General features: G+C 37.7%; 1 protein-coding gene across 1 annotated transcript; it reads left to right on the forward strand.

Moving 5' to 3' along the window:
- Positions 1 to 654: 654 nt before the first annotated feature.
- Positions 655 to 16,574, forward strand: LOC126815403 (thyroid peroxidase-like). The gene is made up of 4 exons (XM_056099928.1): positions 655 to 662; positions 6,109 to 6,266; positions 15,552 to 15,694; positions 16,377 to 16,574. Exons 1-4 carry the CDS (start codon positions 655 to 657, stop codon positions 16,572 to 16,574), a joined length of 507 nt encoding a protein of 168 aa, XP_055955903.1.
- Positions 16,575 to 24,894: the final 8,320 nt, after the last annotated feature.

Below are 24,894 nucleotides of genomic sequence, written 5' to 3' on the forward strand. Positions count from 1 at the left end.
AATGACTTAGTTTGTGGCGAGTGGACGCTACGAGGCAATGGAATGTGTTAAAGCCTGGGTATGTATCCGGGTTCACCAAAGATTGCTTTACACACATGGGTAACGACTCGTGTTCCCCGGGGACGGAACGTTGAGACTCTCCACCAGAATGGTCAGGGTCGTGAAGAATTCGCTTCTCATCTGACATGGAGACACACCATGAGTAAATCTCTCTCTCTCTCTCTCTCTCTCCCTCTCTCTCCCATTGCTGTTACTGATCAATACGCTGTAATGACCACATGTTAAATCTGCGAGACTAATTGTAAACCACCCTGGGGTCATCAACAGAATCATGTACAAATGCATGACAGTCACTGCGCACCGTAAATGCAATGTACCTGTATTTACCTGTGTTTTACCTGGTTGATTAGTCAACCGAGCTATCCCTATTAGTTCTTCAGGTCTAGTAGGGGGAGTTGAAATTCTCGTCACAACAACTAATCCCAGCCCACCCCCATACACACAGGTCGCCAGTTTCTCAAGTCATTTTTCGAAGCACAGATGATTACGGGAAAATCTAGTCTAGTCATTCCTATGGGGCGAGAATACACGACGGCATGCCCATAAAACTGAGGCTCCATGTACACGATGGCGTGCCCATAAAACTGCGGCACCATGCACACGTTGGCGTGCACGTAAAATAACCTGATGGAATTCAATGAAGAGATAGCCAGAACACCATTTCACTTCAATTTTCAGAAAAACAAAACAAAAACATTTGACACACAGAACATGTTCACTTTCTAAAAGTCCCAAACGTTCATATCCATTTCCGTGAAAACAGGCGACGATTTGATGCATTGATTCTCTTACGCTCACTACACACACTAGTTATTGCCGGCAAATGTGCTAGCAGAGGAAATCCGGAACACCGAATGTTTTCACTTCATTTCTTGTAAATACTGAACGGAATTGAACTGTATTTGGAAATGAAATGAAAAGAAATGGGGTTTAACGTCCTTCTGTTCTGCTCCTATACTGTGCTAATGAAGACGGGCATACGCCATACAGTGTGCTACGAGGGAAATTTTGCCCGGGCAGCAGCACTATCGCCTACTCTTATATCGAATTCCAACTGCCAAGAGATCTTTTACGTGCATTCCAATGTATACACGGGACCTCGTTTTTTTCGTGTCATCCTAAGGACTAGACAGCTGTTCTTGTCAAACTGTATTTGGACTGAAGTAGTCCTTTTAATGATCAACAGTCAACAGTATTGATTAAAGATACATTAGTTAAGAGTTTTATAAAGAGTTGATCATTCTTGCTATAATAATTCAAAAATAAATGATAAAAAAAAGAAAATATTGAAATTTCAGCCAAATTACTACATTCTGAGCCAAATTATCACTGTTTATTGTTTTGACAAGATGTGTGCATAGTGGTAACTAGCGCACTGGTATATTCGTGACTTAGCCTCGCTTTCCCATTTTCAAATTAAATTTTTAAATGGCGAACCGTTATAATCTAGTTAAAATCTCGAGTATTCGATGCCATCGAGAGTTGATTATGTTCTGGATAGGTTAATTAATGTCTAATTAATAGTTTAAATAACATTTCAGGCCTAAAGAAAGACCTGAAATAGGCAGATTTAGCTCCAATCTAATTAAAATATACATCTATATTTCGTTTCGTTTTTTATACTTTCGATGGAGAGAGAGAGATACAAATGGGGTTTAACGTCCACTCGACACAAACTAGGTCATTTCGGGTCTAACATATGGTTTAATTTTATTTCAATAATTCGCTTGCGCATAGGGGTCTTTAGCAGTGGGAGGAAACCGGAGGAGAGAGAGAGAGAGAGAGAAATGGGGTTTAACGTCCACTCGACACAAACTAGGTCATTTCGGGACTAACAAATGGTTTAATTTTATTTCAATAATTCGCTTGCGCATAGGGGTCTTTAGCAGTGGGAGGAAACCGGAGGACCCGGAGAAAACCCACGAGGTTGGATCTGTGTTCTAATCAGATTGATTTAGGTCTTGCATAATGTATGTTTAACAATCTATCAAATGGCTTAAAGTGATATCACTCGATTATAGACGAAAAAAGCATACACTGCACAAACACGATATTGGTCATGTTACTGTTCAGTAAATTAAAGAGTAAATTTGCAAACTCAAAACGCTAATCTTTTGAATAAAATAAAATAAAATAATCAAAGTAAAACAAATTGAAATAAAATGAAATGGGGTTTAACGTCCTACTGTTTTGCTCCGAACTGGGCTGATGAAGATGGGCATACGCCATACAGAGTGCTATGAGGGAAATTTTGCCCGGACAGCGGTACTACGGCCTACTCTTATATCGAATTCCAACTGTCAAGGGATCTTTTACGTGCACGCAAATATGTAAACGGAACCTCATTTTTTGTCCCATCCGAACGACTAGACAGCTGCCCTTGCCAGGCCATCCGTTCTTTACCACGGAAACCGCGTAGGAAAATCCCGATGAACTTTCTTGGCCAATGCAGGGATCGAATACCCGAACTCCAGGCTAGCGAGCCAGTGTCTTAGCCACCGTGGCCCCCTCAATTAAATTAAATTAAATTAAATTAAATTAAATTAAATTAAATTAAATTATTAAATTAAATTAAATTAAATTAAATTATTAAATTAAATTAAATTAAATTAAATTATTAAATTAAATTAAATAAAATTAAATTATTAAATTAAATTAAATTAAATTAAATTAAATTAAATTAAATTATTAAATTAAATTAAATTAAATTAAATTAAATTAAATTAAATTAAATTAAATTATTAAATTAAATTAAATTAAATTAAATTAAATTAAAAAAATAAAATGAAAAATAAAACAAACAAACAAAAAGTAATAAATAAATAAATAAAATTAGTGAGCAAAACTTTGGAAGAATTCTTTGCCAATTATAAATTATATGTTTTTTTATGTCCTACCATGAAGGTCAGTTTCACAATTACCAGATTAAAGATCAGATTAACCATGTTGATCGAACAATATTTTCGTTTGGATGAGTTTTCTGTTTAATATAATTTCTTAATTACTTGGTTTGGAGAAGATTAAGTCGACGATAAAACCTACTGAAAACAAGAAGTAAAGAGAACAAGTGATGAGTAAAGATAGAAATAGTCCTTATATTGTGATGTATTTAACCGTAAAACGCAATGAACGACATCGAGGACAAGGAACGATGCATTGGGACAATAAACAGCAACATATTTAAACAGCAAAATAAAACCCAAAATAAACCTTGACCTCATATTTGGTAATTAAAGATTAAAATTCCCACCCTTCTAGGTGTATATAAAGGTTTTAGGTGGTTGCGATGATCATACTGTGTTTTGGTTGATTGTAGACATGCTTCGTCTACTTGTTTTTGTTGTCACGGTCATCGTTGTTCAAGGTAAGATATACGTTTACAATAAAAAAACAACTGTTGGGCTTTCTTTTATTTTAACCATTGAATTATAGACGACATTTTCAAAAGTTTACACCATGATTATGAATGAAAGATTATTTCCAAATATTATAGTATAGTAAAACTTATTATTTTGATTTTTAATTTTATTTAATTGTTTATTTGAAAACTTATAACAAAGTTCGTGAATGTGTGTCTCTATCCATATAGTATACAAGAACTTATATTGTTTAATTATTTGATAACTTATAACAAATCTCATGGATGAATGTCTGTATCCATATAAGAACTTGTTGTTTAATTATTTAATAATTAGATATAGAGAATCTCCTACTCGTCTTTTTTTATATCAACAAATATCAACACTCGTCGATAAATTAAAAGAATGAGGCTCTGTCGAGTTATTTTTTGACTTTATCGACGAGTGTTGATATTTTTTGATATAAAAAAGACGAGTAGGAGATTTTATTTATCACCCAATCCTTTCTTACATGCACAAATAAATAAATATAATTCTTTGCTATAGATTTCACATTTACTGAAATTGATTACATTGCATCATTTTTTTGACAGCAATTCAACCATTGCAAAGTCCTTTAAATTGACCCAGTGTTTCGATCAAGGTATATTAAATAAAAATAGTTCATTTTTAATTAAAAAAAAATAGTTCATTTTTAATAAAAAAAAAAAGAAGTTACTTTTAATAAAAAATCAACTGTTCTTTGAAAATAAATAAAAAGTAGTTTCTTTTTAATAGACCAATCAAATTTAGTAGATTTCAGGGCCTAAAATAAAATGCATTGGAGCACGAACGTGCTTCGAAATCAAAATCCGTGCTACGAAAATAAGAAAACCGTGCTCTGAAAAAAATGGTGTAGTGCACTGAAAAAGTGTAATGTAGCGATGCCTCCTGACCCCTATTGAATTCACTCCCTAAAGAGACTTTAAAAGATAATAATCAGATTTTTTAATATTTTTTACCCTTGTTATTGATAGAATTTGAGTTTTGCTGTTGATGTAATGATAGAATTTAAATTATAATTTAAATATTATCGTAACAAAAGTGGTGTGTTATCTTCCTAGTGCTGAGCTTTCATGCGAAAAATAAAAGCTGCGCATAGTCGCATAAACTCCGATGTAGACTGTGCCAGACTAGTCCACAGCTCGGAATTTTCCCCACCGGCGCTAGCGGTCGGTCGGACACCGAATCCGTGCTACAAAAAATAAACCTTATTTTAGGCCCTGGTACATTTGGCTTATGAAATTTATCACACAAGCGATATGTACTGTAGAATGTCTGTATCCATATATTATAGTATCCATAAACTTATCCTTTAATTATTTGAAAACATTTTTATTTTTTATTTTTTTTTTGCATTTAATTTGGAGACAAATTTTGAAAATTTACACGATAATCAAGAACGAAATACATTTTACATATTTTACATAAAATTCAAGTATTTATAATAACCGACAATGAATAATAGTAATTGATTGGATCAGAACATAAACCATAACTTTTTAAACTAATTTCCGGAGTCCATAATCGCCGCTTTATAGCCATAAATGAGTATTTTTGGACATACCAACCGGAACTCTTTTGGGAGACTGAACTTGGATCCAATTTACCTTCTGCCCCTGTTAAAAGGGTTAGGGTTATTGTTAGTAGGTCCCAAAATATTTATTTGTATAAAGCGACCTGTGTGGACTCCGGAAATTCCCGAACCTTCCCAACCGGCCTACAATTAGCATTCCCCATGTAAATAGAAGCCAATAAAACTGTTAATAAAATGCTGGGGGGTTTTATCACACAATTCTGACAGATAAAATATTCCAGTTGGCGAGGAAAAATATAATGTATTAATTTATACAACATAAGATAATGATTCATTATGGTGCAGACAAAAAAACCAAAGCAATTGAAAGTCTGATTAATGAGCCCGTTCAAAACAAATGAAGGCACGAGTCGTTAACTGTATCCTATTTCATTTAAAAGAAACGATTTTGGTCTTAATTGACAGGTAGACGATTTGTTTTACCTCAAGATGAAGAGGCTGAACTAGAGAGGTAAACCATATTAACAGTAAAACCTCTTAAATCCAACCGTTTTTTTTTTTATCACAGTGACAGCAAAACCTCCCCAATCCGACCTTATTATGATATAATGACAGTGAAGACTATTCAAAGAATTGTGAACGACGAATATGGGACAAGGGTGGGGAGGGTGGGGGGTCGGGGAGATCCCTTTGTGCATAAATCTTGTGGCCTAGTGGTCTAGAGTGTAGCGCTTTGAACTCTAGCTGGTTGATTACCCCTGGCTTGCGGTCGTGATTTTGATCCCTGGTGTGGCTTGGATATTGAGGTGCCTTCTCATCGTCGTGGGTTTACTCCGAGTACCCCGGTTTCCTCCTACAGGAAAGACCCCACTGCGCGTGAGCTAAGATAATAAAAATAAGACAATCTGTCTGCGATATCACCATAGGTGGAAGTGGATGTTAAACACTAGTAAAAGAAGCAGAAGGACCCTCTGGATAATAACCAAATTACATGTAAGAGAGAATTTAGTTTCTGATTGTAGTAAATATTTCGTTTTGATGTATTTTGGTTTATTTGGCCATGATATATTATGTGGATTATAATTATTATTATTATTATTATTATTATTGTAGGAGACAACTGAGTGATTTTGCTGATGAATGTAAGCAGTTTGATACGACAGATGCTATTTATAGAACAGCTAATGGCCGTTGTAACAATGTCGCTCAGCCAGATTGGGGATCAGCAGAAATCCCCTTTGAACGACTTCTCCAAAATTCATACGAAGATGGTAAGTAAACAATCTGGTTAAAACACAGATCCTATTTCGTTTCGTTTTTTATAGTTCAAAATTTCGTTTTACTTGTCTTTACTACATTAGGATCTGGAAGAATAGCCAACGAAACGGTCTGTTACGTCGAGCTTTTGGCGTGAGGTGCACGAAACTGTGGGTAAACCACTAGAACCATAACGTTAATCAAATGTCTTTCGTCATAGGGTCAAAAGCCGTTCGTATGACCTCTGACACGAACTTCCACTACAACCGGTCATAATGTCTGTCGTTGAGTAAACTGACGTGGTTTCGATTTCCCGGTTGGTTGTACGTGACAAGGAGTAGGGTCGCCTGTCCAACCTCGTGGGTTTCCTCCGGGTCCTCTGGTTTCCCCCCACTGCTAAAGACCTCTACCAACAAGCGAATTATGGAAATAAAGTTGATCCATGTTAGTCCCGAAATGAACTAGTTTGTGTGAGGGGACGTTAAACACCATTTTACATGACTATTGCATGTCTTTCTTTAGGCCCTAAATGTTATCTAAATTATTAATTAGATATTAATTAACTTATCTCGATGCCATCGCTAGCCTGCAATATTTATTGGATTTGAATACTTTTTTTCATGGATGATTTAACGTCAAAATGGACAATCGAGACTTTTGGTTTTTTTATCGTACCGACTTTAGTAAATATGATTGAGACTAGCCTAAAATTCAAAATCTAATATCTCGGTTCAGAGTAGATCAATTTGATTGAAATTTTCAGCATGTTCTATTTACATTATCTATTTTTTAACTATAATACCGAGAACTGTCAGCTCTTCATCTAATATCCTATAATGTCCCTTGAAGTATATATATAGAAATAATTTAGCTTTTTTTATTGTTTCACATGAACAGTTAAACCATAATGTGGCGTATCTAATCCTCCATAATAAACACATACCCAAACAAAACATCCGATATTCTTTATTTCTATTTTTAAAGTGGACAACACGTTCCAGTTGAACTACTGCCAGATTTCCTCACAAATAAATAAACATTAATGCTAATTGTAAAACATATTGCTCTTTAGATATTGCCTCTGATTCAGTGAGCGATTTCTTTGACGTCATAACGTTCAAGGTTATCAGTCAAGTATGGCTTTTCTGGTCTAATGCGTTTCGATTCCCCGGGTGTCCGTGACAAGGAGTAGGGTCGCCTGTCACACCTCGTGGGTTTTCTCCGGGTCCTCCAGTTTCCTTCCACTTCTAAAGACCCCTACGCGCAAGCAATTTATTGAAATAAAATTGAACCGTATATGTTAGTCTATTTTGTATCGAGTCGCTGTTAGGCACCGTTCCATGGCCAGCCCCTTCGTGATAAACTACTGACAAATGTGCGCGGACGGGGGGGGGGGGGGTCGAAAAAGGAACTTTACCTGCTTAGTGAGTCTTCTCCGGGACACTAACTCCAACGGTCACTGTAAATATTTATTTACAATAATTAAAAGTCTATCTTTACTTTACCCTTAACCCGTCTTCATTAGCCCAGTTGGAGCAAAAAGTAGGACGTTAAACCCCATTTCATTCCACTGTCATTCAGTCATTCACCCACCCCACCCCCACACCGCGCCACGCCAAATAAGCAAACGTGACTGATAACCTTGAACATCATGACGTCAAAGAAACCGTAAGAATAATTAAAAGTCTAGCATTATTTTATCTTTAAGGTTGTCTATTTTCATTTTTTCTTTAAGGTACCAAGTTACCCAGACTAACAGGTACGGCTGGTAACCCACTTCCTGGTGCCAGAACAGTCAGCACCAAGGTTCATGTGTACGATCCGGCTATTGATCTGGACAGACGATGGACCGTAATGTTCATGCAGTGGGGTCAGTTTCTAGATCATGACATCACAGCTACACCCCTTGTTGATCGTAAGTTTATGAAACAGTTTAAACAAACTTAAAAACATTGGACACAAACATTTGCTGCTTCCCCTTGTTAGGGCCTGACAAGGACATCTGTCTAGTCGTTCGGATGGAACAAAAACCCGAGGTCCCGTGTACACATTGGCGTGCACGTAAAAACCGAGGTCCCGTGTATACATTGGTGAGCACGTAAAAGATCCCTTGGCAGTTGGAATTCGATATAAGAGTAGGGCTTAGCGCTGTGTCCGGGCAAAATTTCCCTCATAGCACACTGTATGGCGTAGAACAGTAGGACGTAAAACCCCATTTCATTTTATTATGAGACTAACACCTTGTCTTTTATTGCTTTATTGCACTTGAGGATTAGCCATTAGTACAGCGGGGTGTTGAGTGACCGAATGGTTAACGCGTGCTCGTTGGATTAAAAGATCTGTCATTGAGTCAAGTGGCATGGTTTCGATTCCCCGCTTGTACGTGACAAGGGGTAGGATCGCCTGTCCAACCTCATGGGGTTTCTCCGAAGTTTCCTCCCACTGCGAAAGTCCCCTACGCGCAAGCGAATTAATGAATTAAAATTGAACCATATGTCGGTCTCAAAATGAATGTCCAAGTTTTGATGGTCCATTCGACTTAAACTATGTCATTTCGGGACTAACATATGGTTCAATTTTATATAATTAATTCGCTTGCGCGTAGGGGTCTTTAGCAGTGAGAGGAAACAGGAGGACCTGGAGAAAAGCCATGAGGTTGGACAGGTGACCCTATGCCTTGTCACGTACAAGTGGGGAATCACCCCCCCCCCCACCCCACGATAGTAATATAAAGACATGTATATTTATATTACAGGTGAAATCGAGGTTTGTTGTACTGATGATGTCATAGCTGGTACACAACATCCAGACGTTCTTGCTGGGTGAGTGAACATTGTTTTATTTTACTTAAAGTAGCTAAGTTTCTAACCCAACACCATCCAAAGTCTTACACGTTGAAAACACGAATTATTTGTCGATTCGAATCAGCATTGATGTTGTGATCTTACCGGGAAAAGGAGGCTTCTGATATCCAATATTTAAGACAAAATAAACATTTTACCATTGGTACACGAATCGTGTACCATAGTGCGTTTAAGCGTCATTTGTAACAAGTGACCAGAAAGAACAAGGCTAGACATATTCCACCACTCATGTCAAACTATGACGTCATATCTTATCTGGAGCGCTTGCGCAATAGACTGGAATAACCAGACGCTAGAAATTGCCATTCGGTTGAGACTCATGCCGTATTTCGCTGGAAATAACTGATTTGAAATTAGAGTAAAAACGGAAACGGTTGAATGTAAATCATTTATATACATTCATATTACATTATTATATGCGTTGCGACCCATTTGTTTCAGTTTCTAGGTCCCGAATATTAGCGATTTAGCTCCTTTAATGATGCATTATGTAAGATTCAGATAAAGAGCTGAAAGTTCAAAAATAGATAATGCAAAGCGAATATATTGAAAATTTCCTTGAAATTACTATATTCTGAGCCAAGTTATCACTGTTTGTAGTTCTGACAAGATGTGTGCATGGAATGTTTATTATCTTACTTGAATATTCGAGTTTTAGCCTCGCTGTCCCATTTTTGAATTAAATCATTAAATGGATGAACCGTTCTAATCTAGTTAACATCTCAAGTATCCGATGATACCGAGAGTTGATTATAGTATTGTCTAATTAATAATTCATATAACATTTAAGGTCTAATGGAAGACCTGCAATTGGCAAATTTAGCTCTTACGCCGTACATAATATATTTTAAATTGGCTTTTAAGACGATGAATAATTTCAAAGTTTTAAGACTGCGTATCATTTCAACGTTTTAAGACTGCGTATGATTTCAGCATTTTAAGACTGCGTATGATTTAGCGTTTTAAGACTGTGTATGATTTCAGCGTTTTAAGACTGTGTACGATTTCAACGTTTTAAGACTGTGTATGATTTCAGCGTTTTAAGACTGTGTATGATTTCAGCGTTTTAAGACTGCTCTATTTGTTTTTCTAGAGGGCCGTGTTTCCCTATTTCTATACCAGATAATGATACATATTTTGGACCAAAGGGAGTTAAATGTATGGAATTTAAAAGATCCCTTAACACATCAAATTGTAAGTCGAAGAATATCTCATTATTTAGCTAATGAATTTTTTAAAATTAAGTTATATATTTCTGTTTTGATTAAGTTATAGAATTTGTTTTTGATTAAGTTATAGAATTTGTTTTTGCCTAAGCTATTTTTGTTTTTGATTATGTTATATTTGGTTTTGGTTAAGTATGGTTAACAACTTCGGGTTGGCCTTTAACTTGCCAAAGTTAGCTGAAACTCCGATGTCCGGTCAAACATGTCCTATGAACGGGTGACTTTCTTTTTCGTTCTAGACTACTTGACGTCTATTCCGCCACATAACGTCACTTCCGGCAGTCTCTACGTCACTTCCGGCAGTCTCTACGTCACTTACGACAGTCTCTCGTGAACACATGGCGAACATAGTTTGGTGTTAAGTGACCGTGCGATCTGCCATTGAGTCATGTGATATAGCGGTTTCAATTCCATGCTTGTACGTGATAAGGAGACACGCGCCCCATTATTTTGATAAAGATCTACCACATGTTAGCCCCGAACTAACTTTATATTGAGTGGACGTTAAACCCCAATTTGTTAAATCTGTCACAATATTTGATAAACTGCATGTATGTTTTTACTCCAGCACCACGTGAACAAGAGAACGTCATCACAGCTTTTGTTGATGGATCTCAAGTTTATGGTAGCTCACCAGAAGAACAGGCAGCTCTAAGATCTGGTGTTAATGGTGAGTTATAGTGAAAACTATTTCGAGGTTATTAAACGTTTAGACGGTAGCTCTAAGATCTGGTGTTAATGGTGAGTTAGAATTAATTGTAGTGGGGTGAAGACCATCAAATAAAAGAGAAATTTTACAATTCTGTAATCATTTTCATTGATATTGTTTAATTAATATCCATAGTCATTGAATAATACCCTACATTCTATGGGAGAATGCACCCAGAACGTGTTATCTGGTCTCGTTCGCCCAATTGTTTTCTAGTTTTAGTAATGTGAATTACGGTCAAAACGATGTCGAGATTATTGAACGTTTAGAGCAGTGGTTCTCAACCTTTTTTTTGGCAACGGTACACCTTGAAACACATGGAAAATTAGCGGCACACCTGGCTAAATATATATGAAAAATATCTGAATTTTGTGAAATAAACACATAACAAGTTATAGATGACATACAATCGTAGACACAGAATCGTCATGTAAACATAATATGACACAAACTAAATGACACCAGTAAATACTCAATTGGGATCCAGTGGCTTTTCGCATTTTCTTAGTCTGCCGTTGAAAATTTCGAGGCACACTTAGGAAGATCTGGTGTGCCGCGACACACTGGTTGAGAATCACTGGTTTAGAGGGTAGAGCGATGAACCAGTTGTTTACTATCTAAAAGGGGATGAAATGAGGTTTAACGTCAAGTTTCTCTTCATCAACCGGGATGAGTTTAACCAATGTTTTATTCATTTGACCAGACGACAACCAGCCTTTCTTTTACTCTTTTTAAGCATACCCCAAGCGTGTACGCGAAATCTAGTTTTTCAATCCTACCCGAAAGACCAGCCACTTTGTCGTGCCAGACCTTCCGACCTGCACCACTGACAAGGGGAAACCACGTTGACATTCCCGGAGAACTTTCTCGCCCAATACAGGTATCGATCCTGAGGCCCCCGGGTTGTTAAGCAACTGTGGCTGGCATTGTAAGATCTTAGTATGAATAAGGAGATGATAAGCTTCCGGTGTGATAGTGTCTATTTCTAAAGGTCACCTTCAGATTTCCTCAAGGTTGCTGAGATGTAAATAAGGTTAGGGCACGTGATTTGATTATTGACGAGATTGTGAGTTAAGGTTTGGGTAAGGGTTAGTGCTAGGTCCAGGTTAGGGTTAGCGCTAGCCCTGTTTATATCTCGTGACCTTTGACCCAATCTGGAGGCGACCTTAAGGAATAGACCTAACCCACAGAAATGAAATAAAATGAAATGGGGTTTAACGTCCAACTGTTCTGCTCTGACTGGGCTAATGAAGACGGGCATACGCCATACAGTGTGCTATGAGTGAAATTTTGCCCGGACAGCGGCACTACGGCCTACTCTTATATAGAATTCCAACTGTCAAGGGATCTTTTACGTGCACGCCAATGTGTACACGGGACCTCGATTTTTCGTCCCGTCCAAACGACTAGACAGCTCTCATTGTCAGTCTAACCCACAGTTTACGAGGTTAAAATAACAGTGGTGGTTGCAGACATTTTGTTTTACTTTAAACAGGTCAGATGCAAGTTGCCAATGGTGAGCAATTACCAGAAGATGTTGATGGACATTGCAATAAAATTCTAGATACAGATTACTGTTTACTAGCAGGTAGGTTTTATTACACAGAGTTATCCCCCCTGTTACTAGGGGAGTCTTGATTACAAATCGTTATCCCGCCTCCCCTGTAGGGTTTATTAAACAAAGTTACCTCCCTGTTACTAACAGGCACTCGGCAAACTTCGGGAAAAATTCCGTTACTTGAAAGTAGTTCCATTGGCGGACTTCGTCATACAGCCGAGGCTAGATCTAGGGTACTGGAATCTGCTGAGGTTTGTCGAGTGTCTAACAGGTAGGTTTTACCAATGACAAACATACAAAGTTGCCTTCCTGTAACAGGTAGGTTGGTTTTATCGCAAAGAGTTACCTCCCTGTGACTAGCACGAAGGTTTTTTTTATTACACTGAGTTATATCCCTGTACCGAGCAAGTAGGGTTTACTACACGGAGTTATCCCTCTCTACATCCCGATAACGTTTGATACCACCAATACTGCTCTTGTTGAGAGTGGGAAGGTCTGTAGAAGTATCTGTATGTATTATCTATGTAAGACCCGTGGGTACAATCAGTAACATGACTTGCGGGTTGGATGGCAGTCGGGGGCTTGGAGGGCGTCTAGATTTCCAGGCTTCATCCGATTTTTAAAGTCACTAGTCACTACACATCAGGAAATAATTCAAATAATATGTGTTAGGGCTTAAATGACCATATTGGTTTCCGACTACCATCTAACGACCAAGATTGGTTTCAGGCTACGATCTAACGACCATGATTGGTTTCAGGCTAACGACCGAGATTTATCTGTTTTCTGGTATTAATAACATTAATTAATATCTATTTTATGTTTTGTCTAGATAATTGTATCTATAGCAACCCAAATGTTTGTGAATCGGACTGACATTTTCTTTGGTATTGGACTAGGTGCGCTGTAGAGCATTAGGTCTACCAATGAATCAAGATTTTGAGGTGTGTACATATCCATTTTTCTTACCAGGTGATCATCGCGTAAACGTGTTCCCAGGTTTAGCGGCTCTACACACGGTTTTCGTTCGATTCCACAACCAGATTGCCACCAGGATCGCTGAAACCAAAGATTGGAGTGATGAACAGATCTTCCAGGAAACTAGAAAAATCGTCAGTGCTGTTCTACAACATATCACATACAACGGTAAGTTTCTACATAAGTGTCTACATAATATACTAAACAGCAAAAAAAAAAACGAAAAAAAAAACGTCAGTACGATTTCAAAATCAGAGAGGCACGTTAAATCAAATCATTCTAGAAAACGACTTACTGAATGGATCAAAGCAATGTTTTGTAAACAGTATGCTGACACATTAGTGATTAATTCATCAAAACTCCAAGACATTACGAGAAGGTTTAGAGTCTGTACACAGTCTATACACCAGTATCTGGTGTGTTCACCGCGAATGTCAATGATTGCAGCGCAGCGTCTGTACATGGAGTGGACAAGACGATTGTTGAACTCCATTGGCACCTGGAACCACACTCTCAGAAAAGCCTGGCGCAATCCATAGGTGTTATTAAGTCTCCTCTGAATTTCATCCCAAAGATGTTCAATCGAGTTTAAGTCCGGACTAAGGGCTGGCCAGTGCATAACGTTGACACCGTTCTGCTGTAACTCTGGCGGTGTGGGCACGGGCGATGTCATGCTGGAAAACGTTGTTTCGATTAAGTGCGAAATGTGGTATGACGTGGGGTCTGAGAGCTTAATCGATGTAGCGCACTGCTATGATGTCGCCTCCGCACCTTCGAACAAGATTTTGGAACACCACAGGGCCCTGTTTCTGGTTCAGGCCGATTCCACCTCAAACCATTATGATTGGACCTCTGCATTAGCCTCGTTCCATGACACTTGGTCAGAATAACGCTGACCACGTCGACGCCATATTCTGGTCCTGCTATTTGCAGTTGATACGCAATTCCGACTCTCATCTGTGAACAGTACGGTTCTCCATTGCCTGTGTCGCCTGTAGACGTTCACGTCGATGGCGAGGGGTGAGGATCGGTCCACGGTAAGGTCTACGGCAATGGATGTTCTCTCTGGTGAGACGTCGGCGCACTCTATTCAGAGTAACATACCAACTTGACGTTTCTTTTGCTGCTTAGTATATGTAATACGTTATTTGAGATACGTTATACGTTGTATTTACGATATTTGTAATACGTTATATTTACGATATATGTAATATGTTATATTTACGATATATGTATTACGTTATATTTACGATATATGTAATACGTTATATTTACGATATTTGTAATACGTTGTATTTACGATATATGTCATATTTACGATATATGTAATACGTTGTATTTACGATATATGTAATACGTTGTATTTACGATATATGTAATACGTTGTATTTACGATATATGTAATACGTTGTATTTACGTTATGGCGAGTAGATACTCGGTTGATACGGCATGACTTGTTATAAAACACAACACAATTTATATAGAAATCAATCACTGAATTATACACATATAAACTGTATTGTATTTTAAAGCGGAAATTTCAAATTTTTAAGTTATATTTTTAAAATTTATTAAAATAAAGCCTTAAAATAGATGGTATCCATAAACAGTTCTACGTTGTTAAAGAATAATCCTATTAATCCTATAATTCACTATTGCCAGCTGAGAAATTGGCAAAAATATCATTTTCAACTTCAAATTCCAACGTTGAGGAAATGGCTGACCATTGTTTTCAATAGGAAACAAGGGAGGTAATTGTGTTGTTATTTCCTGTGTAAATGAGTTTTAGGTGTGAGAATGACACCTATCATCGTATAATAGTGAGTTGATAACCTATTGAGCAAAAGACATAGAAATAATTATGTTTTGACTTTCTTAGAAAATATGAAATTCTCGCTTTAATGTGATCAATCACTAAATGCCAGTCAAGGATTATACTTTCTCAAATTTCAATAATTTTCAGAATATATACCAGAGATCATCGGTGTGACTGGAGCTGAACAATATCAACTTGATGAGGGCAATTATACTTACGACCCTGCGGTCAATCCCAGTATATACAACTCTTTTGCTACGGCTGCGTTTAGATATGGACATTCAACCATCGTTAAAAGTCTGGAAATTAATGGAACTGAAATAGCCACGGAAGACCTCTTCCTTACACCCTATTATGTTTTGCACCAGTTAAGTCCACTGGTTCAAACTTTGATTTCCAACCCTAGTGAAATAAGTGACAGGTAGGTTGTGTGGCAATGAATTTGCTAGAAAATATTAATTTTTATATCTTTAATATAAACACAAGTTCAGGTAAAGCACAAAGTCAGAACTAGGTCAAAACATATTACTTCACAACTGGAATGATAATGAAATAAAAATGGAGTTTAACGTCCGGCTGTTCTACTCCGACTGGGCTAATGAAAACGGGCATACGCCACACAATGTGCTATGAAGGAATTTTGCCCGGACAGCAGCTCTAAGGCCTAAGGCCGAATTACAACTGACAAGTGTCCTTTTACGTGTCTGTCAACGTGTGTTACACAGGATCACGTTTTTTTCGTCCCTTCCGAATGACTATACACTATTCTATACCAGACCCACCGTCCTGCTCCAATGACAACTTCAGCTGTCAGCTAGGCACTTTCTCGCCCAGTACCGGGACCGAACCCGTGAAATATTTGTTAGCAAACCATCGGCATACTCACTGGTCCACTGTGGCCCCTCTTATGTTAGCCATTATGCGATAAACATTAATTTGAATGTGTTTTTTTGTTCCAGATATTTTATAGAGGCCATCACAAACAAGTTATTTATAACAGAAACAGGAAGTTTAGATCTGATAGCCTTGAACATCCAACGTGGTCGAGATCACGGTTTACCTTCCTACAATGATTTCAGGGAACACGTTTGTGGTTTACCAAGAATTAGTAATTTTCAAAGCCGTGCCTTTAGAGATTTTGGCGACATTCTGGCTGATGTTTATGAGTAAGTAATTCGTCTATTAGATTTTGAAATATATATTATGGAAGACCAAACAGATCTTTATTCAGTGTTCTTAATTCTTATTTCTTAATTCATATAGTCTTTAATTCTTATTTCTTCATTGGTTGTCATATTTCGACATTTGTATACTAAGATTAACATTTGTATTTTAAAATCAATATTTGTTTTACAAATCAGACATTTGTGGTACAAATGTTAATTTTAGTGTACAAATGTCGAAATACGACAACAAATGAAGAAATAAGGATTAAGGACTATGAATTAAAAGCTAAGAATTAAGAACACTGAATAAAGGGCTGTTTGGACTTCCATAGATATATAACTATAATAATACATTCATTGTAAACACAACTGGGGATGGGGAGGGGGCGGTGGCCGAATGCTTAGCACGTGCGCGTTGTATCATAAGGTCTGCTAAAGACCCCTACGTGCAAGCGAATTATTGAAATAAAATGGAACCATATGTTAGTCTTGAAATGACCTAGTTTGTGTCGACTGGAGGTTAAACCCTATCTCTGTCTCTCCCCCCTCTCTCTCTCTCTCTCTCTCCCTCTCTCTCTCTCTCTCTCTGTAAACTAGCGGTCAACGGTTTATCTAGCTTGACCATTATACATATGACATCAGCTGGACTGATCGTATCTCCAACTTACAGCTATAAAGCAACACAGCTACTTAATATTATGTAAACACCCCCCCCCCCCCGCCCAACCCATCTACATGCCAGTGTGTGAACACCAAGACTGGTATAAATTTTATTGTATTTAAAATAGAATATAATTGAACTTTCCGTCAGAGACCTGTAGCTCCTCCCACTTTTTATAATGACGTCACCTTAGACAACATTTCGCGGGAAACTGTAATCGGAGTTGATTAGTCAAAGACCTATTGTGGGCGGAGTCGACGGAAAGGCCAATTACAACCGAAAATAGTTACACAGGGCACGATTCTATAGAATGCAATTACTATTTCTTACTGGAAACATTTCTTGATAAAAAAAACTCGATAATTCTACTTCAAATTACAGGAGTGTTGATGATATAGATTTATTTACTGGAGGGGTGGCGGAAAGACGAATCAACCGAGGATCTGTTGGGGAAACTTTTAGTTGTATTATCGGAAAACAATTTCACAATTTAAAATTCGGTGACAGTTTCTGGTATGAAACTAGTGATGTTCGTAGAGGATTTACACCAGGTAGATATTTAATAATTTATTCAAATCAAGTTACTAACTTAGATTACTTATGTACGTAACATAAATTACTTATGTACGTAACATGAATTACTTACGTACGTAACACTAATCACTTATGGACATAACACAAATTACTTATGTTAGTAACACAAATTACTTATGTAAATTACTTATGTTAGTAACACGAATTACTTATGTAAGTAACACGAATTACTTATGTAAGTAACACGAATTACTTATGTAAGTAACACGAATAACACGAATTACTTATGTAAATAACACGAATTACTTATGTAAGCAACACAAATAACACGAATTACTTATGTAAGTAATGAATTACTTATGTAAGTAATGAATTACTTATGTAAGTAATGAATTACTTATGTAAGTAATGAATTACTTATGTAAGTAATGAATTACTTATGTAAGTAATGAATTACTTATGTAAGTAATGAATTACTTATGTAGGTAATGAATTACTTATGTAAATACCACGAATTACTTATGTAAGTAACACGAATAACACGAATTAAGTAACATGAATTACTTACGCATTATATGACATAAATTACTTATGTTAGTGACATAAATTACTTATGTTAGTGACATAAATTGGGTATACGCCTATTTCTGCTAAAACCATTAATGCATTTGGGTGTGCTGCAGGGCCGTAACTAGCTCAGAGCAACGAGGGGGACGGAAAGTCTTCCCGGGGGTGTGGTAAAATTTGCGGACAATAGATATCTATTTTTTTATTGTTTACCCCCACCCCACCCCCCTGCGTCCCCTAGTCACCCCCTGCGTCCCCTAGTTATCGGCTGTTTACATCTACACTAGCTACCTCTATGTTTCCTCCGTTAAACATAGCAACTTCATAATGGTGCATGCTCGCTTCCACTTGGGGGAATATCGCAAACTGTGAAATGGGTTCAAACAGCCTATAAAATAGGTAGCTTATTTAATGTGTCTGGGATATCCCTAGGTAAAAGCGGACCTTAACCCCAACAGATGTTATATGAATTATTATTTAGAATTTTATTAACATGACAAGCCCATAATCAATTCTCAAGATCATCGATGGGATGGCTCCGATTCTAAGTAGATTGGGGGGTGGGATGGCCGAATGGTTAGCACGCGCCCTCTGTATCATAAGGTCGGTCACTGCGTCAACTGGTGCGGTTTCGATTCCCCGGTTGTACGTGACAAGGCGTGACAAGAAATAGTGCCGCCTGTCCAACGCTTCAGTCGTTTAATGATTTAATTTGAAAATGTGGAAGCTAAGTATAGAATAACAAGTATTGTGGTTAGAATCAAAACAATCAATGCACACATCTTGTCAAACCAACAAAAAGTTATAACTACACTTAGAATAAAGTAATTTGAATGACATTTTCAATATATTCATTTTGCATTATCTATTTTGGAACTAGTATAGCTAAAACGGCAACTCTGTGAATTTCCTAATTTCGAGGTTAATAAGGTTTGATATATGAAAACAATTAGAAATAAAATGTTTTATGTCAAATGGATCCACTGTGGCTAAATGGGTAGACGCTGGCTCGCTAGCCTGGAGGTCGCGTGTTCGATCCCTGCATTGACCGAGAATGTTTATCGGGATTTTCCGACGTAGTTTCCCCAAGGACAAGTTGTCTAGTCGTTCGGATGGGACGAAAAAACCGAGGTTTGGTGTTTAAATTGGCGTGCACGTAAAAGATCCCTATGCTGTTGGATTTCGTTATAAAAGTAGGCCATAGTGCCGCTGCCTGGACAAAATTTCTCACATTAAACAATGTATGGCGTATGCCCGTCTTCATTAGCCCGGTCGGAGCAGAAGAGTAGGACGTTAAACCTCATTTTTGTCAAATCGGAAAACCACTAACCATAAGCTTCCGGTTTAGGTTGATTTTCCCTGATCACTTGGTCTGGTATCAGAAGGCATCTAGTTATTCGAATGGGAAAACAAAGTAAGATGTAACAATCTCATTTCATGTCAAATATTGGTAATACAATTACGTATTTATTAACATTGCAGACCAGCTGGCAGAAATCAAGAAGATATTTTTATCTCGAGTTTTATGTAATACTGTTGGTGGGTTTAACCGGATTCAACCATTCGTACTTATACCGGCACGACCAGAGGGGTAAGTTACACTAACAATACGGATGCAGACTACCATTAAATTTCACAATCTCGGTTCAAATTGCAGTTCGCCTATTGATACACTCTCTCTCTATAGAGACGTGGCCATTTGTTTCTCTGTCTGTAGTGACAAGCATTCAACCCAACCAAAATTTGGGGAAAAGCTGGAATAAATGGGGAAATTAATGATGTTCTGCCTCCCTATAGAGTTACGTCCCCTGAAAATCGCTGACAATACATGAATTTTTCTTTCTTCACTAAAATAGATAAATATTATCGAATACAATACAATGAATGGTAGGCCATATAGAATTATATCAGAGCTTTCAGTCAAGAAAATTTCGTATCTAATAGCGAGTGTCGGGGACTGCCAAATTTACCGATGCAGTGTCAAGGAAATTTCGTTCCGATAGCGAGTGTCCGGGACTGCAAAATTTACCGATGCAGCGATAAGAGCATCGATGTTTGCTCCAGATGCATCGATACATAACATTTGACTTGAGATTTTATTAATAGATCACCCCTAGTAAAAGGACACCCATGGAAGGCAATTCCCTTGAGCCTTTAGTGGCTACTGTATGCACACAATTCTACACACAGCACTAGATCAATTATTTTCACACTCCCCTGGTTACTCACCGACCCACAGCGGTTTTCCATACAGACGTCGGCCACACATTTTGAACAAACGAGTGGTGGAACTTTTATATAAATGAATTAAAAATAATGGACAGAGTGTCATCACACAGACAGTAGGTTCCCCCACTAGGAGGACCCGTGTTGGCCGTATAGTCCTTCGGATGGAACGAAAAACCGAGGTACTGTGTACACATGATGTGAATATAACAGAACCCCTGGCACTTTCTATATTATAGCACAACTTACTCTTGGCTTTATCTCATGTTTTTATTTGTTTATATTTACAGTAATGGACGCGTACCCTGCGATGAAATTGCTGATTTTGACCTAGATGTTTTGATCGACCACGTCGAACCTAGCAACCAAGTAGCGGAAGTCGCCCCAACACAAACCGAACCACGTATTCAACGTCCATTCCGCCTAAATCAAGGTGATAGGCCTAGAAACCCTAATGGACCTGTAAGCCGCAGTATACCCAACAACCCTCCACCTCCAGATGGACAGCAAGATCTCCTGAATGCATTAAACGGAGAGACGTCACCACCCCCTCCACCACCCCCTACAAATGAACGACGACGACGACTATTTCGTAAAAGATAAATTAAGAAAATCCCCGACCGCCATTTATAATTTTCGGACTATATCCAGTTTATTCATGGCTTAATTTACAACATAAGAAAACAAAATTAAAAATACATTATGGGAGATTAGATAAAGAGCTGGTAGTTCTCACTATAATAGTTAAAAACTAGATAATGTAAAGGAAATATCTTCATTCTAATTCGATAAAACCTTATTTTAGAATCTCTGTAGCCTCGATTGTCGTTAATATCACTGTCACGATAATTCATCAAAGTTTTCTTGATTATCCATCTTTACGTTTAATCATCAATGGACGTTGAATGGCAGATCGGATTCAAATCCTATGAAAAAAAATAGGACTCATAAGATGGTATCGAGAGTTGATTATGGTCTAGGTTAATTAATGTCTAATTAATAATTTAGATAACATTTCAGGCCTAACGAAAGACCTGCAATAGGCAGATTTAATTCTTGCATAATGTATGTTTAAAAATATCAATGGTTGATAACCAAGCGGCTTGGAATTGAAAATAATTCTGTAAAAAATTATAGGTTGTCGATTGTTGCTTAAAGATGCATTATGTAAGAGCTAAAGCTGCCTATTGTAATCTTTATGTCTGTATGCCTTATAAGTTATATAAATTATTGTTTAGACATTTATTAACATAATAAGTCCATGACAACTCTCTAGGTCATTTGATGCTCTTGATTTTCAAAAGATTCAAAACGATTGGCAGTTAATGATTTGATTAAAAAATGAATAATCGAGACTTTGTTTACTATCGTAACAACGGTAGCAATGACAATCGAGATTCTGCCATTCTCCAAATAGCTCTGATTTTGCTCAAAATGTTGTTGAATTTGACTGGAATTTTCAATATATCCACCTTTCATTATCTTTTATTTAACTATTATAGGTAGGATGTCCAGCTCTTTATCTAAATCAGTGTTAACTCTAATTGGGGTTTAATATCCATTCGACACAAACTAGGTCATTTCGGGACTAATACATGGTTCAATTTTATTTCAATAATTCGCTTGCACGCAGGGGTCTTAAACAATGGGAGGAAACTGATGAACCCGGAAAAAACCAACGAGGCTGGAAGACGACCCTACTCCTTGTCACGTACAAGCGGGGAATCGAAACCACGCCAGTTGACTCACCTTATGATCAACCGCACAGGGGTTAACCATTTGTTTTGTTTCGATTGTTCAGTAATACGACAGTACCGTTTCATTTTTGCCAAAGGAAGCGGTTATGTGAATCGCTATTTTAATTTAACACCGTTTATACATATATCATGTAGATTACTGCCAAAACTCGGCCCACCCTTAATTTTTAACGGAGATTACCGAGTGTCTAACACTGCATGTTTAAGGTGGAATTGTTAACTCGGCCCCCCAATTATTTTTTAACGGAGATTACCGGATGTCTAACACTGCATGTTTAAGGTGGGATTGTTAACTCGGCCCACCAATAATATTTTAACGGAGATTACCGAGTGTCTAACACTGCATGTTTAAGGTGGGATTGTTAACTCGGCCCACCAATAATGTTTTAACAGAGATTACCGAGTGTCTAACGTCACTGCATGTTTATGGTTGGATAGTTCTCCGTTTTAGTTTTTGTTTGTAATAAAATCATTAAACATACATTATGGATAACCGAGACTTTGTTTTTTTTATCGTACCGACTTTAGTAATGATGATCGAGAATAGCCTACAATTCAATGGCTAATATCTCGGTTCAGAGTGGAGGAATTTGACTGAAATATTCAGCATATTCTATTTATGTTATCTATTTTTTAAACTATTATAGCCAGAACTGTCAACTCTGTATCTAATCTCCTATAATGCATGCCCCTTTAATATATTTGAACGTGTTGGTTATAATCGCACGGCTCAGTGAGTGGACGCTGACTCGCTAACCTAGAGGTCCGTGTTCGATCCTTGTGTTGGTCGAGAAATTCCATACAGGACTTTCCGACTTGGTTCCCGCTTCTCAGTGGTGCAGGACAACGTAGAGTCGTTCGGCTGAGAATAAAAACCGAGGTTGTGTACACATTGGCGTGTACGTAACGGACCCCTTGACAGTTGGAATTCGATATAAAAGAAGACCAAGGGTGCCGCTGTCCGGGAAAAATTTTCCTCATAGCATACAGTATGGCGTATGCCCGTTTTCATTAGCCCAGTTCGGAGTAGAACAGTAGGACATTAAACCCCATTTCATTTCATTCCATTTCAGCAACCATGTTGTACTATTATTTTCGCAGTATCGGAATCATGAGCCCCTCCTCCATCTCATCTCCAACTTTTACTGTAAGAGGAAGATCAACGTATGTTTTAAACACCATTAAGCAAAGTCGATAATGATGAGGAATGTCAAAAATACTACGTTCGAATGAGGCCCCCTAGATCAAGCGGCTTTAGGCTTCAGTCTGATATGCCTATGATTACGCCCACTTCCGATAAGGGTAAAACCATTAATGTATTTGTGCTAATTACTTGCCTGTATCTGTAGCCTTTCTCAAGCTACATATGGGCGTATAGTATGTCCGCGTGATTCGTAGACTAACGTTTCAAATTGAAGGCCATCTTCACTGTGCAAGGAGGTCGGGGAACAAAGGCCAAAGTTACTCTCCAGATCAAGAGAAGAGGTCAGATTAGATGTCAACGATGGGGTTTAATGTCTAGGTTATTTCGGGACTAATATATGGTTCAATTCTATTTCATGAGCGTATGGTTTTTGTTGGGGGGGGGGTCTGAAAACCCCCACGATGTTGGACAGACGACCCCACTCTTTTTAAAGTATAAAGCGGGAAATCTAAATCACGTCATTTGACAATCTGTTTAAAATACATATCTATATTTCGTTTCGTTTTTTATACCTTCGATAGCCCCTACTACACAAAGATCTGACAAGTTGTAGTGCGAGGTCATCTCAGCGGTCATATGAGCGGCTTTTGACCCTATGACGTCAGACATTTGATTAACCAATCAGCGTTGATGTTTCTAGTACGATACCCACAGTTCCGTACATCGCACGCGAAGAACTCGCTGCAAATGACAGTTTCATTGGCTAATCCCTCACTTCAACCGAAACACAGGTTATATAACAACTCTTACAGATCCTAGTGTAGTAAAGACTAGTAAAACGAATTTTTGAACTATAAAAAAAACGAAACGAAATAGGATCTGTGTTTTAATCAGATTGCGTCATGTGAATGTGTTAAACCACTCGACCACTCATTTCTGTCATTGAGTCAACTAGCATGGTTTCGAATCCCCGGTTGTACGTGGCAAGGAGTAGGGTCGCCTGTCCAACCTCGTGGGTTTTCTCCGGGGCCTCCGGTTTCCTCCCACTGCTAAAGACCCCTACATGCAAGCGAATTCTGTAAATAAAATTAAACCATATGTTAGTTCCGAAATGACCTAGTTTGTGTAGAGTGGACGTTAAACCCTATTCTCTCCCTCTCTCTCTCTCTCTCTCTCTCTCTCTCTCTCTCTCTCGACCACCCATTTGTCAAAGATAAAGATAATACTGTAAGTGATGCAAAAATTTTCTTACAAAAATAAATATTTCAATTATTAAAACATAATTTTAAAAAATTAAACAAAAATATAAAGCAGCCAAACCATTAATATAAGAACTTGTTTAAGTGACATTTAGTAATTGAACAGTAACACACTAACACTATTTATAGAATAACAATTACTGGTTTATTAACATGCAACGTTTCGACGATGATGT

The sequence above is a fragment of the Patella vulgata genome, chromosome 3, assembly GCF_932274485.2.
Source record: "Patella vulgata chromosome 3, xgPatVulg1.2, whole genome shotgun sequence".
NCBI lineage: Eukaryota > Metazoa > Mollusca > Gastropoda > Patellidae > Patella > Patella vulgata.

Coding starts and splice junctions, on each gene's coding strand:
- LOC126815403 (XM_056099928.1), top strand. Junction 6,267..15,551: donor CCAAAATTCATACGAAGATG/GTAAGTAAACAA, acceptor AATAATTTTCAG/AATATATACCAGAGATCATC. Junction 15,695..16,376: donor GATATGGACATTCAACCATC/GTTAAAAGTCTG, acceptor TATTTTATAGAG/GCCATCACAAACAAGTTATT.